The sequence below is a fragment of the Petaurus breviceps genome, unplaced genomic scaffold, assembly GCF_028583685.1.
Source record: "Petaurus breviceps papuanus isolate PSGF00001 unplaced genomic scaffold, PetGlider_PUasm1.0 90778, whole genome shotgun sequence".
Taxonomy (NCBI): Eukaryota; Metazoa; Chordata; class Mammalia; order Diprotodontia; family Petauridae; genus Petaurus; species Petaurus breviceps.
In genome coordinates this window covers 5,154,719-5,172,871 of record NW_027187343.1, presented here as the reverse complement: position 1 = coordinate 5,172,871, position 18,153 = coordinate 5,154,719, and the positions used below count along the sequence as shown (strand labels likewise).

General features: G+C 40.8%; 1 protein-coding gene across 1 annotated transcript in view; it reads right to left on the bottom strand.

The window, feature by feature from the left end:
- Positions 1–15,983, bottom strand: part of ADSS2 (adenylosuccinate synthase 2) — a 60,822-nt gene extending 44,839 nt beyond the window's left edge. The window contains 4 exon segments of the mRNA XM_069069158.1: positions 15,207–15,451; positions 15,454–15,621; positions 15,624–15,786; positions 15,789–15,983. Of these exon segments, the coding sequence (XP_068925259.1) occupies positions 15,207–15,451; positions 15,454–15,621; positions 15,624–15,786; positions 15,789–15,968 (756 nt within the window). The 5' untranslated portion in view covers positions 15,969–15,983.
- Positions 15,984–18,153: the final 2,170 nt, after the last annotated feature.

Below are 18,153 nucleotides of genomic sequence, written 5' to 3'. Positions count from 1 at the left end.
TCCCAGTAATTGTAGAACCTTCTCTCTGAGACTGTCCTCAATTTATACTGTATGTATGCATGTATGTTATTTGTACATAGATGTTTGGAGGTTTTCTCACCCATTAGACCATAAGTTCCTTGAAAAGAGGGAATAGTTTTTGCATTTCTTTTTTTTTTTTTTTTGCTTTTTGGAGGGCAATTGGGGTTCAGTGAGTTGCCTAAGGTCACATAGCTAGTTTTTGTGTTAAGTGTCTGAGGCCAGAGTTTGAACTTAGGTGCTCCTGACTCCAGGGCTGGTACTCTAGTCACTGTGCCACCTAGCAGCCCCAGTTTTCATTTCTTTATATCCCCAGAAGTTACCAGAGTACCTGTCACATAGTAGGTACCTAATATATGTTAGTTTGATTGACTGAAAATTCTCCAAGGATTATAGGATCTACGGACCTGAAGAAACCTCAGAAGGTCACCTTGTTCAACCTGACTGAACAAGGTAAAAAAAAAAAAAAACCCTTCTATAAAATTCAGCAAATTGTCATCTAGCCTGTGCTGGAAGAATTTCAAAGAATTCCATTAGCCCATGTATGGATAGTTCTAATTATGAGAAAGTTTTTCTTTAAATTGACCTAAATCTGCCTCTCTGAAACATCTACCCACTGCTCCTAGTTTTGCCCTCTGTGGCAAAAAAAAAAAAAAAAATTAATTTTGAAACCTTTCATACAACCCTTCCACACAAACACCTGAGGAAAGCCAGCCTGCTCCCTCAAAACCTTCTTTTCTCCAAGCCAAACGCCTCTAGTTCCTTCAACCAATCCTAATACACCATACCGATTTTCCTTTCCCTGTTTGTCTTTCTGAAAACAATATGGCCTTATCAGGGTAAAGTAGGGAGTTACTACCATCCTTGGACTAGATGCTATGCCTTTCAATGCAGAAGAGACATTAGCCTTTTAGGCAGGCACATAATTTTTTCACCCACTGACCTTTTAAGAGTTCATTGCATATGATCTCTGACAGGTAGCACAGATTCCCTCCCTTTTTACTCTACATTCTAGGTATCCTCTTTACATTGCTTCCTTGTCTGATCCTTAAGTGGGAATAGAAATTACAGAAGTGGCCAATTGGAGAGTTGTGGTTGATACCTATCCAGATTAGGACATGGCTCAGGAAAAACTCACTGGATATAAACAAAAAAAAGAATTCCAAAAGAATGGGAAATATACCTGAGTTTCCAAGGTATTCACAGCAGCATTAACAGACAACATTGTACAAGATGGAGAGAATATTTTATCAACTGGGAAGATCAATTAACTTACATCTTCAGAGAATCACAATGTGTATACAGAGGAACCATTTGTCCTATTGCAATTAATAAAAGCTTCCAGGTCACATTTAGGCTAAAAATAAAGTTATAGTAAATTCCACATGCCAAAAATCTAAGGGTCTGTCCAAAAAGGTACATATAAGATATACATCCATCTGATTTAATTCACCCTAATGAATGGCTAAGGTGGTTCAGGGTATAGAGCACTTCGCTTGGAGCCAGGCCTCAGATACTTACTTTCTGTGTAACCCTGGGCAAGTCACTTAACTCCTACAGTATTTACTTCAGTTACTCATCTGTAAAATGGGGACACACTGGAAAAGGAAATGGCAAACCACTCAAGTAGCTTTGCCAAGAAAACTCCAAATGGGGTCACAGAGAGTCGGACACAACTGAAACAACAAAGAATCCCTAATTCCCAGTTCTGACTGCCTGTTATTGAAATTCTAACCCTTTAATTCCACATATAATCTCTCATTTTTGTCTTTTATCTCGAGTACACAAATAGAATGCACAAAATGTGTATGGCTAATAAATTCTTGCAGACTGATAGTATACACATGCTTATAAATAAAAGGGATCTTGAGGATCTAGGTAAGCTGGTTCATTTTTAAAAACACAGAAACCAAAGCCCTGAAATTCTAAGTGATTTCTGACAAGGTCACAAAGCTAGGATTCAAACTCAGGTCTTCTGAATTCATATCCAACATTTGTAACACTCTGTACTGCATTCACACAACAGTTTTAATTTTTCCTGCTAAATTTAATCTCAGCACTAAAGAAACTGTGTCATACCTGATAGGACCAGCACAACGCCTTACATATAGTAAGTGCTCAATAAAACGACCTTGAATGTTTGTGATCAAGAGTTCCATTTAATAAAAAAAGGTTACCTTCAAATACTTAGTATACTGCATGGCTTCTTGGAAAACATTTGTTGACCTATACATATTTGTTTCAGCATATCAGTAATAGTAGTGATAACAGTACTAATAACAATAGATTTTTTATACACACACACACACACACAACTCTCTGAAGTACATAAGTATGAAGGGAATTAACTATCTAAAGAACTATGATGTCAAGAACCCAATTTTGTAACAAAGAAGAACCACAGTATGTGAGGTTTACTTTTACTTCTGTCAAATAAAGACTGAGGTCAATTGCAGTAGTTCAAGAGTTTATATATATTGTGGATCAGGTTCAAAGTTCATAAGAATTTATTCATCCCCTATTTAATATGTCAGGCCCATAAGAAGCTCACAACCTAATGGGAGACAAGCAAACAAATATCTTCTAACAAGCTATACACAGGTAAAAATAGTAAATAATCAACAAAAGGGAAGGCACTAGGATAAAGAGAGGTTCAGGAAAGGCTTCTTATAGAGGGTGGGATTTTAGTTAGGACTTGATGGAAGCCAGGAAAGCTAGGAGGTTCTGATAAGGCAGGACAGCATTTCAGGAACGGGAGACAGTCAGCAAAACTTTGAAGAGTTGAAAGATTTAGTGTCTTGTTTGAGGAAGGTCAAAGAAGCCACAGTGATAGGGAACAAGAATTAAAAAGAACAGAAAGGTGGGGGTGGGGGGGTGCAACGGTGCTGGGCTGTGAAGGGCTTTGAAATAGAGAAATTTGTATTTGATTCTAGAAGGGATATGGAACCACTAGTTTTCTGGGGTAACCAGTGCTGAGAAGTGTGATCAGGAGAGGCCATATAATTAGGATGACACCAGGTCTTAGGAAGTACAAGACGATGGAAGGAGTGAAAAAGAAAAAAGTTAAAAAAGATAAAAACAAGTTTCTTAACAAGCAGACAATTTCAAACAACAGAATGGAAGAGGTGGTTAGATCTGGATGGGATGTGGGCAGATAGGCTGAGGATGGAATGGGCATAAGAGAATAAGAAGAAGTGGGGGGATGAGAAATGGCATTTGTATGATCCCAGCCAGGGGTTCAGAATCACTGGGATGGGGAAATTATGACACAGTAGAATACTAACCCACTGAGGAGAAAAGGTTCATGTACATTGTCAGTGACTGAAAAGAAAATCACTGAGGAAGGAAATGATTAGACTATCTTCTGTCAACTTTCAACCTTGTGACAGTAGTTGAACCCCTCTGCTGGCTGGGTCTTTGAGATCCATAAGAGGCTCACCTCACAACAGCCTGGAGGGGTGGACAGGAAGCAGGAACTGGCAATTTGAGGTAGATCTGTTAGGGAAATAGCTTATACTTCCTTACATCAGGCTCAACTCCAAACCAGAGTGTTTGAAACAGGCAAATTCAAAGGCCTTTTCTCTCTGAATACCACACAAGAATTCCCTTATAACAAAAAAGAAGTAAACAAAACCAACTGACACTGCAATGTAGAATGATGGCAAACTCCATTAGGCAGTTAAGAGAAGAAGGAAGGTACATTTCTTCATTGCTTCTCCAAGGCCAAGATTGGCCCACACAACTGAATTTTGGGGTTTTTTTTATGTGTGTGTGTTTTTTTTTTTAAGACTATTCTTTGCCTCATTTCTTATTCATCCTTAATTGTTGAATGGATGTTGCCTCAGTCAAACAGAGACCCGTTAAAGACCTTAGCTTGAAAAAGCCATGGTCCCCCACTGTATCCTGGGCCATCTCCAGTTGTCCTGATCTATATCTGGCCACTGGACCTAGATGGCTCTGAAGTTGAAAATGAGGTTGGTGATTCTGCACAGCCCTCCCTCACTTAAATCCAATTCACTGAAATGTAATGACATCACTTTTCTGATGCCATGGTCCTCTTCAAGAACAAAGGACAAACAGCAAGCAAGCCTTTCATGTATATTAGTGTAGTTGCTGGTTTTCTGATTCTGCTTACTTCACTCTGCATCAGGGCTTTGTATATCAGTCAGTCAAATAAACATGTACTAAGTGTCTACTATTATTGCAGGGCATTGTGCTAAGCACTGGGGATATAAAAAAAAAGCTAACCCTTGAAGAACTAACAAATCTAATAAGGGAGACAATATGCAAACAAGCTAAATACAGGACAAACAAGAAATCACCAGCAGAAGGAAGGCACTAGTATTAAAGAGTGATTGGGGAAGGATTCCTGCAGAAGGTAAGTTTTTAGCTGGGACTTGAAGGAAGCCAAAGAAGCTAGAAAGTGGGAAGGAGGAAGGAGAGCATTCCAGGAATGGGGGATAACCAGTAAAAAAAAAAAAAACAACACCCCAGAATCAAGAGATGAGAGTGTCTTATTCAGGGAAAAAGCAAGGAAGCCAATGTCAGGGTGGGGGAGCATATGGAGAGCAGTGTAAAGAGTTAGGAGGCTGGAAACTTGGAGTGATAAACACCAATGTTGTAAAGGGCTTTTGAATGCTAAAGGATTTTATATTTGCTCCTGGAGGCAACAGGGAGCCACTGGAGTTTATTGAGTAGGAGGTTGTCATTTCTTACAGCACAATAGTATTCATACACCATAACTTATTCAGCCATTTCTCATTTTGTTTCTAGCCTTTTCTACCAAAAAAAGTTCTATTATTAATATTCTGGTACACGTGAAATCTTTCTTCTGGTTATGTGGCCTTTGGGGGAGGTGGGTATTAACCCAGCAGCAGGTTCTCTAGGTCAAAAGAAATCCAAAATTGCAAATTGTTTTTCAGAATGGTGGACTAATGCACATATCCTCCAACAGCTTTTTTTGGTGTGCAGTATTTCACACTGCTGACCACTTCCTTTCTCATTCCTCTAGGGCTCTAACCTCTTCCATAAATTTCCTTCTCAGAACCCCACCCTACCCTCCCCTTACTGTATTTTTCCTAAAACTCTAGCAGAGGGAAGGGAACCTGTGGCCCTCTAGGTCCTCAAGTAGGTGCTTTGACTGAATCCAAACTTCACAGAACAAATCCCCTTAATAAAAGGATTTATTCTGTAAAACTTGGATTCAGTCAAAAAGGCGTCCCCAAAGACCTAGAAGGCCACATGTGGCCTCGTGGCCAAAAGTTACTCACCCCTGCTAGACTCCTTCTGAAGGAAGTCAAATCAAAACTACTCTCTCTATCCTCTAAGTCTGTTCCTCTTCTTCACTTCTATTATTGTGAATTGGACCACCAATTCTCTTGGTCACCAAGATCCAAAATATTTGCTATTTCCCTCATTCTTCTCTACAATTCTCTTTCTCACTCATCCTTTTTTCTTCCTTCCCCCTTCTTTGTCCTTCCCTTCTATTCTCACTGCAGCAACCAGCTTAGTCCAGGCCTTCATAAGTTCTTGCCTAGACTATATTAGGGCAGCTAGGTGGTGCTGTAGATAATCCTTGGCTGATCACAACCCCTATTTGCCTCAATTCCTCATCTGTAAGATGGGGACACATTGGAGAAGAAAATGGCAAACCACTCCAGTATCTTTGCCAAAAAACAAACAAAACACCATGGACAAAAAGTCCAGGAGGTCATGCAGAGTCTGACAAGACTGAATGACTGAACAATTCTGACTGCATAAAGAGCTTACATGTCTCCTTTCTGTTCTCACTCCCCTACAATTTTCTAATGCGGAACTCTCAAATGATCAAAAATTTTCAACAGGTTCCTCATCCTGACCTAAGGAAAACAGTATCTACACCCCTTAAGGGTGCATCCAAGGCCCTCCATACTCTGGCTTCAACCTACCTTTCCAAACTTTTCATATTACTCCAATGTTTTGTTGACAAAGCTCTTCCAAACTTCCCCAACTCTTCAACCTTTACTTCAGTTTTACACAGATTCCTAACACCCCTTCCCACCAATTCTAACTGATGAAATTCTACTCATTCTTCAAAACCAACCACAAATGCTTGCCTTCTCTGATCAAACACAAATGCTGCTTTTTCTTGAAGGGACTTGTCTTTCCCTTACTCTGAAACCTCACAGTACTTTGGAAACTTGTCTCTCATCCATTTTGTATAAGTTATTTGTTTTTGTAAAATCAAAGAATATTTAACAACATCCTTGTGGGAAGAACTAATCATATTTATCTTTATATTCCCCTCAAGACTCATCAAAGGCACTTTTATCCTATATACACCCATGTAGACTTTTCTCCCAGCAACCTATTTATACCTGTTCATTTTGTGCTACTCTTGTCCACATATTCCAACACATGCTCCACAGGGGATGTTCCCAACATGCTAGGGGTTTTCCTTTTATCTCTTCATAATGCCTCTATATGAGTAGGACATGTGGCCATCTATTGCTTTTTTAAAATCTCCCCATTTAAGAAAAAGTCATATATGAATGTCATTTAAGATTTCTGAGTCCCCCATTTCCTTCAAAGGTCATTTCAAGCACCATCTTCCAGCATAAAGTCTTTCCTGATCCCCCTCAGCAATTAGTGCTTCCCTTCTTTCTAAAAGTCCCTTGTCTACACAAAAATGTATAGGTTTTTTCCACAGATAGGCATAATGGTGATGGGAATCTGAAGATCTTCCCTCCCCCTGATAGGCTGAATGCAGTCACTGGGAGCCTGTGGTGGAAGGAGTTTGCTGAAGGGTGGAACAGAGCCCAGAGGAAGCTGGGAGTCAGAGCAGTTAGAACTAGAGGGAGAAAAGGACTCACCCAGGCAGACAGCCAGGCTCCTGAGTGTTGGTTTGTGGGAAGGCTAAAGGATGGTGTGGCTCTCTATGTCGTTATGGTATATTAATTCCTTTGCTACTATGACTGATTTGGAGATTTGTTTTTCTAGTGTCTAAATAAATGTTTTGCTTCTGTCTTATATACGGAGAGTCTTGTTATATTTTGTGGTCCAGAACTATGTCGGCATATTCATGTATATGTTGGCACTATAATAGGTTGTAACCTCCCGGAGGACAAGGCCCATGTAACTTTTGTCTTTGTATTCTTTACCTCTAGCACAATGCCTGGCACATAATAAGAATTTAATATTTACTAAATGAATATAAAATGAAGATATGAGCATCTGAGTAAATCAAAGTAAACCTAATCCTCAAACCACCACAATCCTTAAGTGGAAAACTTAATGACAGGATAAATCAAGACTTATCTCAAAAAAGGTTACATTCTGATATAACCAATTACTAAATTTTGTTATATTATTTGAGAAGTTCAGCTAATTTCATGTTTGTGGTCTGTGATTCTGAATTAAATTCACCTAACTTATCTCAAGTTCACTATAATTTAAATTCACTACATATTCATTAAATTTAAGTGGATGAGTAACCAAATATCACTAATATTAAATAATATTCTAGTCAAGTAATATAACAACATTTTTAAAACAAGTTTTCTTTTTTTTTTTTTTTAAAGCAATCAGGGTTAAGTAACTTGCTCAAGGTTATACGGCCAGTTATTTCTGGGTATGGTGCTGAGTATCTGAGCCCAGATTTGATCCCCAGGTCATCGCAACACTGCAGCCGGTGCTCTTACTCGCTGTGCTACCTGGTCGCCCCTAAAACAAGTTTTCTGCCCAAGATACTGGCATATAAAAAGAAGGAAAAAACATAAAGGAAATGGCAATCTTTTTTGAGCCAGTGAGATAAACACAGGTCAAGAAAAAAAAAACCTGAGAACTTGAAAAAAAAAGGGGGAAGGACCTAAGTACAATATTGAATCAAGTTTTAAAATGTAAAATATCCAACTTTAAAAAATCTCTCATTATTCATTTTCTTGTTCTGTAGGGGCTTCAACACATCCAGATAGCCAGAGTCTGATTCAATTAAAGGAAAATAATAACCGTTCATTATTTTGTTCCTTTAACTAATACTAGGGAGATATGCTTCTGTCAGATAGTTAGGGAACTCTTATCTTACCTATGATTTCTAAAAATTCTAGGAAATTTTTGTCTGAAACACATAAAAGATTTTCAACTAATTTGCTAGAGTTGATACAGGTATTAAACACACTACAGAATCTAAACTACTGTCATATATATTAAATATCTTTCTCTTAATGCTTTCAACTTCTTAGACCAGAAAACTTGATTTCTCCCTGAAGACATCATCCTTAGTTAGCCCCTTCAGTCCTAGATGAACCTTTTCTCAGTGCCACATCAACTACCTGCTGGATGTCCCCCACCAGATGTACTGCAGGCATCTCACTATGTCCAAAATAGTCACCTCACAATGCAGCCTTAAACTTCTCATCTTTTGTTGAGAGGCCCGCCATCCTTCAAGTTCACAAACTTGGAGTCAAATCCCTTCCTCTCCCTTTTATCTCTACACCCTATCAATTGCCAAGTTTGGTGGATTCTACTTCTATACCTTTGTCTCCACTTGTAGCCACTACTTTCGTTCAGACCCTCAGCAACCTTCTAGCCAAATACAGACAAGAAAAAAATCTCCACTATAACATATCTGACTTCAGTCTCTCCTAGAAGATCTCCAAGGAAGGGAAACCCATCACCTCTTGAGGAAGCCCATTTCACTTATGGATACCTAACTGCTAGGTAGCTTTTCATAACATCAAGCTTATACTGGCCCCTTGTTCAACCTTGTAGAATGAAAGAGGTAAATCTAATCTCTCTTCCAAATAACAGCCCTTTACACACTTGAAGACAGTTATCAATTATCATGTGTGTCCCCAAGTCTTCCTCAGGCTAAACAGGTCCAATTCCTTCAGCTGATTCTCATATGACACGCCCAAACATTCTGGTTGCCCTCTAGCTACCTTATCAAAGTGCTTTTGAATTATGGTGTGCCAAGAAATAAACACGATGCTCAGATGAGTTCTGATAAGGCCAAAGTACAATAGGACTATCACCTCCCTATTCCCTGAAGCTAAGTTTTTCTTAATTCAATCCATTAATTACCTTCTTAGGCTAGCAATTCACACAACTGACCTTCTGAGCTACATGCTGTCCTTTGAAACCCCCAGATCTTTTTCAGATAAACTACTATCTAACCATTCCTCTTGGATCCTATGTTGAAGTGGATTTTTGTATCCAAATGACAAAGGTGTTATGTAAATTTCTCTTCGATGTTTCATTTCATTAGATGCAGCTCAGTGCTTTAGCCTGTGGATGTCTTTCTGGATCCTGACAGTCATCCTGACTGTTAACTATCCCTCCCACCTTTGTGTCATTTGAAAACTTAATGAGCATGAAAGTTACTCACAAAAATCAATCAGCAAGTTCTTATCAAGTAACTAATAAATGCTGAGGACATAAATACAAAGAATGAAAAAAAAACTTACAATCTAATAAGGAAGACAAGAAAAACATAACTATGTACTGAAAAAACATATTAAATATAATATTTAAAAGTAAATACAAAATAGTTTGACACAAGATAGTCCGAGAAAGAAGACACTAGCAACTGAGATGATTAGGAAAAGCTTCACATAAGAAAAAGGTAATGCCTGAACTACATCTTGAAGAAATTCTTGGAGACATAGATAAGGAATTAAGAGTGTATTCCAGTCATGAAGAACAGCCAGTGAAAATGCAGAGTTAGGAGGTGGAGTGGAGTGTTCAAAAAATTTCAAGAGGCCAAATCACTGGATCATAGCATGGAAGAAAGCATAAGAAGACTAGAAAGGCAAGAAAGGGGCAGGTCAAGGAGAGCTTTAAAATCTTAACAAAGAACTACATATTGATGCCATTAATTGAATGGGAAGGGGAAGAGAATGACAGTCAGATCTGTGCTTTAAGGAAAATCAATTTGACCACTGAATGAAAGATGGACTGAAGTGGGGAGAGATTTGAGGAAGGGAAATCAATTAGCAGGCTATACTGAAATAGTCCATGCATGAGGTGATGAGGGCCTATATTAGGGTGGTGGCAGTGTCAAGAGAGAAAACAACAGGAATTGGCAACTGATTGGATGGGGGTGGGGGGGTGTTTGAGAGTAAATGGAGATTAATAGCAGCTAACCTTTGTATAGCACTTCAAACTGCTTTATAAATTTATCTCACAACAACCCCGGGAAATAAGTGCTATTATTAGCCTCATTTTACAGATGAGGAAACTGAGGCATGGAGAGGTTAAGTGACTTGTCCAGGATTACAATGCTAATAAGTGAAGCTGTATTGAATTCAAGACTTCCTGACTCCAAGTACAATTCTTTATCCACTGCCACAGCTAGCTGCCTGTAAGGAGGATACCTCTGGGTGGCAAGCATGGATAACTAGAGCCCAGCTGACTGGGAAGATGGTGGTGACCTCAACAGTAATAGAAATTAGGAAGTTATAGGAATAGAACGTAATAGGAATTAGGAAGAGGAGAGGATTTGAAAGAAGAGTTCCATTTTAGACATATTAAGAGGCTGGAAAAAGGCTGTTAAAGACCTTTAAAGCTAATGAGTAGAGTTTATATTTTATTCTAGAGACAACAGAAAGTCGATGGAATTGACTGCATAGGGAAATGACGTGGTCAGATGCAAACTCACAGAAAATTTCTCTAGCAGCTGAAGTACTCATAAAAACAGTTCTGAAAAAAATATTACATTGATTAATCCATACTTCCTTTTCTTCTCCAAAAGTAAAGCATGATATACATTATCAAAAATTTTACTAAAATTTATGTAAACCTTATCTACAGTATGTCCCTCATCTATTTGTTAAATAATCCTGTCAAAAACAGAAATGAGAGCAAGATTTGTTCCTGATGAAGCTGCTTGGGTTCTTCATATCCACCTGCTAGGTACTGGTTCTACCAATCATCTCTTTAATGTTCTATTCTAGAATTTTCCCAACAATCAAACTCAATAACAGTTTTCGGACAGCTCTGCTATTCTCCATAATCTTTAAATACATCAAACATTTATTAGGTAATCACATCTTTGAGTTCTTAAATTCACTAAGAGCAGCAGACAATTGCAGCAGCTTCCTAACTGGTCTGATTTCCAAGCTTCCAAACTCTCCCCTCCTTAATCCATCCTTTATACAGCTAACTTTGAGATAAATAAGTATCACAGGTGCTCATCAATGACTCTAAAGTACGATAAAAACTCCTTTGCAAATTATTTTAAAGTTCTTCTTAATATGGCTCCTGTAAAGCTTTTATTCAGCCAACAAGCATTTAGGTGCTTACTATGTGGTTGGCTAAGAACTGCTAATATAAAAGAAAACAAAAATAAAGCTCCCATTCTCAAGAAGTGCATATTGTAACAGAGAGACAATATAAATCATGAACATATAAAATGATATACAATGTTAATGGAAGTAATCTCGGGAGAAAGGCACTGGCCAGTACAGGTTAACAGGGAAATATTGCATATTTTGAGTTGAGTCTTAAGAGAAGGGAGGAGGTAGATATAAGGAGGGAGAGCATTCCAGTCTTGGGGCATAGTAAAGGCTTTTAGAAAGGATATGGAGCACGTGAACAATAGCAAGCAAATTCATGCTTCTAGATCAATAGAATCCATGAAGTAGAATAAAGTGTGTAAAAACTAGGTTAGGGAAATGAAGAACTTTAGATTCCCAACAAAGGACTTTATATTTGACCCTAGAATTTACAGAGTAGGCAAATGACATGACCTTTCTTGGGCTTTAGAAAAATCACTTGGGCAGCTAAGTACAAGATGAGCTGTAAAGAGAAGAAGACTTTTGAGTCAGGGAGACCAAGCAGCAGGGTATGCAGATAATCCAAACAGGAGCTGATAAGGACCTGCATGGAGTGGTGGGTGGGTGGGTAGAAAGAAGCAAACAAAAACAAGAGATGTTGAGAAGGTCGATAAAATTTTACAATAGATTGAACATGGGGAATGAGGCAGAAAGAGGTAAATGCAAGCATGCATGACTAGGAGATGCCCTCAACAGTCAGAGGAAAGTTGAGAAGATGGGAAGGGAGATGGCGAGTTCTATTTTGGCCACAGTGATTTTGTGATGCCTATTCATCCAATCTGTTCAAAAGGCAGTGGTAAGGGCTTTAGTCCCTCCAGGAAATCAAGAGAAAGATAGGATATAGAGTTTGGGGAATGATCTGCATAGAGAGGACAGTTAAACCTATGGGAACAGGATGATAGCATAGAGAAAAAAGAGAAGGCTCAGAACAGTGGAGGGACACTGATCTGAGGGCATGATATAAAGATACAGCAAAGGAGACTGATAAAAGAATGATTAAGGAGAACCTGGAGAGAGTCGTATTGAAAAAACCTAGAGGACTGAGTATCAAGGAAGAGAATGACTGATAATGTGCAAGGTCACAGAGAAGTGATCAAGAAATTTAAAGACTGAGGTCACATTTCCGCACTTATTTCACACTGCTTCCCCCTTCACTCTACATCCCAATTACACTGGCTTATTCAATGTTCCTCACATAGATCCATTCCATCTCCTATCTCCAAGCCCTCACCCAGGTCCTGCTGTACCTGGAATGCTTTCTCCTTACTTCTGTCTTCTCGAATCCCCAGCTCCTTTCCATGTTGAGTCCCTTCTACACCAAGTATTCCAAGTTACAGCCCAACTACACGCAAATTATTTTTTATTTACTTATTACCATGATGTTTTCTTACCTACTCTATCATCAGTACAAAGTAAGCTCTTTAAAGGCTGGAACTGATGTTTTTTCTCTGTATTTCCAATGTCTAGTACTGGAACTTATAGAGAAATTTGGAAAGTATTCTAAATATCAGGCTGGAATATTTTCTAGTACTTTTAACCTTCATTTTTTTATTGAGAGCTTTACCTTCAAAGAACTACTAGGAAGCTAATATCACTTTACAATGGTAGGTAAAGGGTACATTTAGGTCAGGAAATAGCATAAAGATTCAATAGATCTTCAAAAGTGTAAGAAGTTTAAGTTTACAGAAGAGTAAACTAAAGCACTTAAGTTAGTAGAAGAATTAAGCCAAGATTAGACTGCTGTTCCCCTCTACAATAATTCAACTACCAGTGTTTAACTTTTTTATTTCCAACTTGGTACCTCTAATTAACTGCTGGTTCCAAGAGGCAGATTCTTGCTTGCCTTTTCTTTAGGTAGGCTTCATCTCCTAGTGAAGTGGATACTACGGTATTCTTAAACCGGCAAGATGTTAATATACTAGGAAACAATTCAGATTATGTAAACCACTTCACAAACCTCAAAAGCACTATACAACTATGAACTATTGATTAACATTTATCTATTTGATTGTTCCACACCTCCTCTGCAACCCCCAACAACGGGGCTCCTCAATTAGGTGGCTGTCTGGGGGCTGCCGCCCCCCCCCCATCCACCTCCATTTAAAGACAGCACTAAGGAAATTCTCATCGTTTTCCACCTGGTTACTTTCCTGGACTTCATCAAACTCCAAAAACTAAATCGTTCTGCAAGATGAAATTAAATCGGGAGATTCATCCTTCCTCAGATCATTTCCTATCATGGCAGCATGATTTCATCATGCCCCACAACAGGGTACCCTCCCTCCCCCAATTTCTGCTTCTTTTTAGGTGTCTCCCCAACAGATTGTGAACTTAAGGGCAGAGCAGTCTTGCGTCTTTTTTTTTCCCCAGGGCTCAGCACAGTGCCTGGCAAAAAGGAGGCACTTAATGTCTACTGACTTTGACTCTGCTAGTTCCAATTGTTTTCATTTGATAGGAGGATGGTGAAAGTTTCAAATAAGATTTAGAGCTAGCAGGGGCCTTAGAAGACAAGTCTTAGCTTATCTCCTTGTGTTACAGAAGAAAACAGGATCATTAGAGAAGCAATTTGCCCAAGGACACACAGGTTAGTTAACTGGCAAAGCCCGGACTCTGGCCCAAATCTTTTGGTTCCAATAAGCTTATGCATAAGTCTCCTAGCACAAAATCATGCTTTAACTTCCTAAAGCATAGCTTTAGTCTTAAAGTTTCTATTAGATTAAGGATAGGAGAGAGAACAAGGAAGTTAGTAAATGTCTACAAACATTAACTCATTTTATCCTCTCAAAGTCTCTATAAGGTAGGTGCTATTATTATCCCCATTTTCCAGTTGAGAAAATTAAGGAAGAAAGAGGTATAGTCACCCGCTCAGGGTCAAACAGCTAGTAAGTGTAGAATCTGAACTTGGGTCTTCCTGACTCCCAAGTCAGTCATCACTCATTGCCCAGATGCCTAATCAGAAGGCCAACGCTAAACTCTCAGAAACTGGCACTGACCGACCAGTCAGAAAACCTTTATTAAGTCCCCACTAAGTGAAAGGCTCAATAGCCCAGGAACCGGCGATCAGCACGGAAAATAAAAAGCATTGTCGCTGTGCTTTAGGAGCCGGCAGCCTTGAAACAGGCCTAGCTCTCTCTACGCACCTTCAAAGCAAAACAGAGAAGGAACCCTAAAGACCACGTGTCTCCGATGGAAAGTACATGACTTGGAGTCGGTCGTCTCAGGGCGGGGGTTCTTGCCTGGGTTTCCGGATTTTTTGGATAAATGAGACTTTAGTATAGTTCCCTTTCAACATGCTGCGTTCTTTATTCTGTGTATCAGATGGCATTATAGGGACAAGAGGGTCCCTAGGTTTCATCAGACACTGCACAAAAACGCGTAATTAACAGCCAACTCCAAAAGTCGTTCGGAAAAAGAAAGGTACAATGGAAACGCGCCTAAAAGCCATTTAGGGATTTCATTGTTCCGACTCACAGACAGCAACACATTTTGCCCTCGTGACCCTAAGGAGGGAGAAGGCTACTTTACGCGAGTGCAGCGCAGACACCTCGAGCGGCTTGGTAAAGGCTGCGGGCTGGGGGTGTCCCGAGGGCCTCCCCCCTCGGCCTACTCTGGGGCGAGCCCACAAAGCTGCGGCTGCCCGACCCGGGCCGCGCCCAGTCCTGCGTCCAGGAGAGGCCACCGCCCCGCCCGCCCCCGGGCTGGCGCCTCCTCGCAGAAACCTGGGCCCCCGGCCGGAGGCTTCCGCGCTCCTTCTCCCGCCATTTTCCCAGCGGACCGGCGAGGAAGGGTTGGAGCCGCTCCGGGGGCCTGCGGGGGAAGGGCGGAAAGGCCCCCGGCAGCCTTCCTTCCTGCCCCCCACCCGCCCCGCCGTCTCACCTGGCAGCGACAAACGATATCGGCGTCCTGCGCCAGCAGATCCACCACCTTCCCTTTGCCCTCGTCGCCCCACTGCGCGCCCAGCACCACCGTCACTCGGTTCCCTCCCGGCCGAGCCAAAGGGTGGCCGCACTCTCCGTTGGGCACCGTGGCCACTGCGGGGCCGGTCTCGCTCAGCGACATGGCTGTCGCAGAGGTGCACGCAGGGGAGGCGACAAACGGTAAGTGAACACGACTCCCCAGAGATGCCGCCGCACATGCGGAGGGGAAAAGAAGCCCGAGGATGGTCCCCGCCCCTCGCCCGGGGCGGCCACCACCCCGCGGCCCGGCCCCGCCCCGCTACCCTCCTCCTCCCCCTCAACGGGGAGCCATGACTGGCCCACGCCGGATGGCCAGCAGCCCGAGGGGGGAAGGGGGCGGTGGCAACCGCCGCCTCCACCCGGGACGCGGCGCCCTGCCCCGCCTCGCGCTCTGATGATTGTGAGATCGAAGAGGCGCAGGGGCGGAGCTTGGAACGCGCTCCGCGACCCTCGCTCCTCCCTCTTCTCGTCTCCCTCCTCCTCTTCCTCCTCCCAGCGCGGGCTGGCGCCGGAGACCGCGCCCAGCTTTGCAGACTGGAGAGATCCTGGACGGATGCCCCGAAGAACGGACCACTCCCGGCATGCAGTGCACACCGGTCTTACGCTCCGTCCAATGGCTGTTGGCCCCTCCATGAAGCAGTGGATTCTGGGAACTGTGGTGTCTTCTGTTTGCAGGTGTCATTGTGGGAGGACCAGCCGAGGCTGGCTGGGGTTCTCAGACTCCTGCTTCCTTGATATTTCAGTTTTCTTGAGCTTAGGAGTGGTTAAACAAAGAGAGTTCCGCTTCTTCCTTCTGCTATTTCTGTCCAATTGTGTAACTCTAAATTAGAGACAAGTAGCAAAGCGAGTCTTCGGAAGGAGTAAAGAAACAAACTAATTGTAGCGGGAAGGGGGAAGGGACAAGGATATAAACTGAAGACAATAATTGTTAGAATAATAACATTTTAGAAAGGGGGGAGAGAACTTTAAAGATTTCTTTCCAAACGCTCTCATTTTGCAACTGAGTAAACAGACCCAGCGAAGCTAAAAGATGTGCCCAAGGTCACAATTAGTAACTGGCAGGAAGGTTTGCAAGGTGCTTTGAATAGCTTATATTATTTAAATATTACAGGCATTGTCTTCCATTTTACTGATGAGGCAAGTGGGGATTAGAAATGTTAAATGACTTGCCCTTGATCTTACAACCACAACACTGCCACCTCTGCTAGCTAGTAATGCAACAGCACTTAAAAGTTGCAGATCTCTGGGCTTGTCCAGTATGTTGTAATGGGGATTCTTTTTAGCAAATGCTTAAAAAAAGCTTGCTGCCTGTTTGAGGGTATGGAATTGAACTAGATTCCTTTGTGATTCTGAGAATATAATTGTCTTTTTATCATTAAGCAGTTCTGGAATTTTTTTAAATGTTTGGACTAATTCACAGTTCTACCACCTGTGAATTTATGTGCTCATTTCCCTAGCCAACCACTTTGGCTGTCTGGGCTAAGTTGATATGTCAGTTAATCAACAATCATTTGTCTTCAGGCAGTGACTAAATACCAGGAATGGTGCTAAGGGTTGGAAATGCAAAGACTAGGCCCTACCCTCAAAAGGATCCAATTCAAATGGAGGGATGCTGGGAGACACCATGAAAATAACTATGTAATATAAAATATATATAGCGTAAGTGGAAGGTAATCTCAGAGAAAAGGCACTGACAACTGAGTAAAGTGGTATCTTAGTTTTTTTAATTTTCATTTCCCTGATTATTAGCAATTTTGAGCATATTTCAGGTAGTTGTGCATAATTTACTCTTTGGAAATTGTTTATATTCTTTTGGTATTAGGAATGGCTTTTCACCTTTTAGATTTGTGTCAGTTATGTGTAGCTTTGGGATGTCAGAATTTTATCAAAAATAGTTCATCAGTTGATACCTTTTTTCCATTTGCATTTATTTTTTTCTTTTTCTATTCTTTTCTTTCTTTTTTTGCCTTTTGGAGGGGGGAAGGCAGGGCAATTGGGGATAAGTGACTTGCCCAAGGTCACATGGCTAGTAAGTGTCTGAAGCCACATTTGAACTCAAGTCCTTCTGACTCTAGGGTTCTCTATTCATTGTACCACCTAGCCACCCCCAGAAGCTTTTTTATTTTTATGTAATCATATTAATTTGTTTTCCTTTTCCTTTTACAGTGTTCTTTGTTTTACAGCTAGTTAAATTTATCCCCATCCTCAATCCACAAGAGCAAATCTTCCATTCTCCCCTGATTTTTTAATGGTCTGATTTTTAATGTGTACCTTGTTTAGGCATTAGAGAAAATTTATTGTGGTATATAGTATTGTGAACCATTTTGCCTCACCCCCAGTCCACACCCACCTGAGAAAGGCCTAAAACCTGGATCAGTCAATCTGGAGAAAGACATTTCTGGCCCACTCTGAGCTTAACCTACCATAATGTTTTGCATGCTCTGGTATAACAGACATTCTTTGCTTTGCTCTCTGAGTGAACCCAAAATGCCCCTTCTTGTTTCAGCAACTACAAGGCTAGATGAAGCTTACCAAGAACGTTCTTCTGTTTATCATTACCAAGGATAAGGTGCCTTGAACTAGATACTATCTTAAATAGTAGGACTTTTCTTATGTTTTCTTAAGTTATATTATGGCATGTTAATGATAAAAGAACCAACAGACATTCTGGATCTATAATTTCAATTGACACCTTGATATTCCCTTATTTTATTGTATTTACAACCTATCCTATTAAGAAATTCCTTTCTTATATTATGGTTGATACATATGGAGACTATGATGTTGGTTGACCAGGCATCCCGGGTTGGGATTGCTCTAAGTGTATAAAGGGTGTCCTTCAGCTTGTTTACCTATGAGTTCAGAAT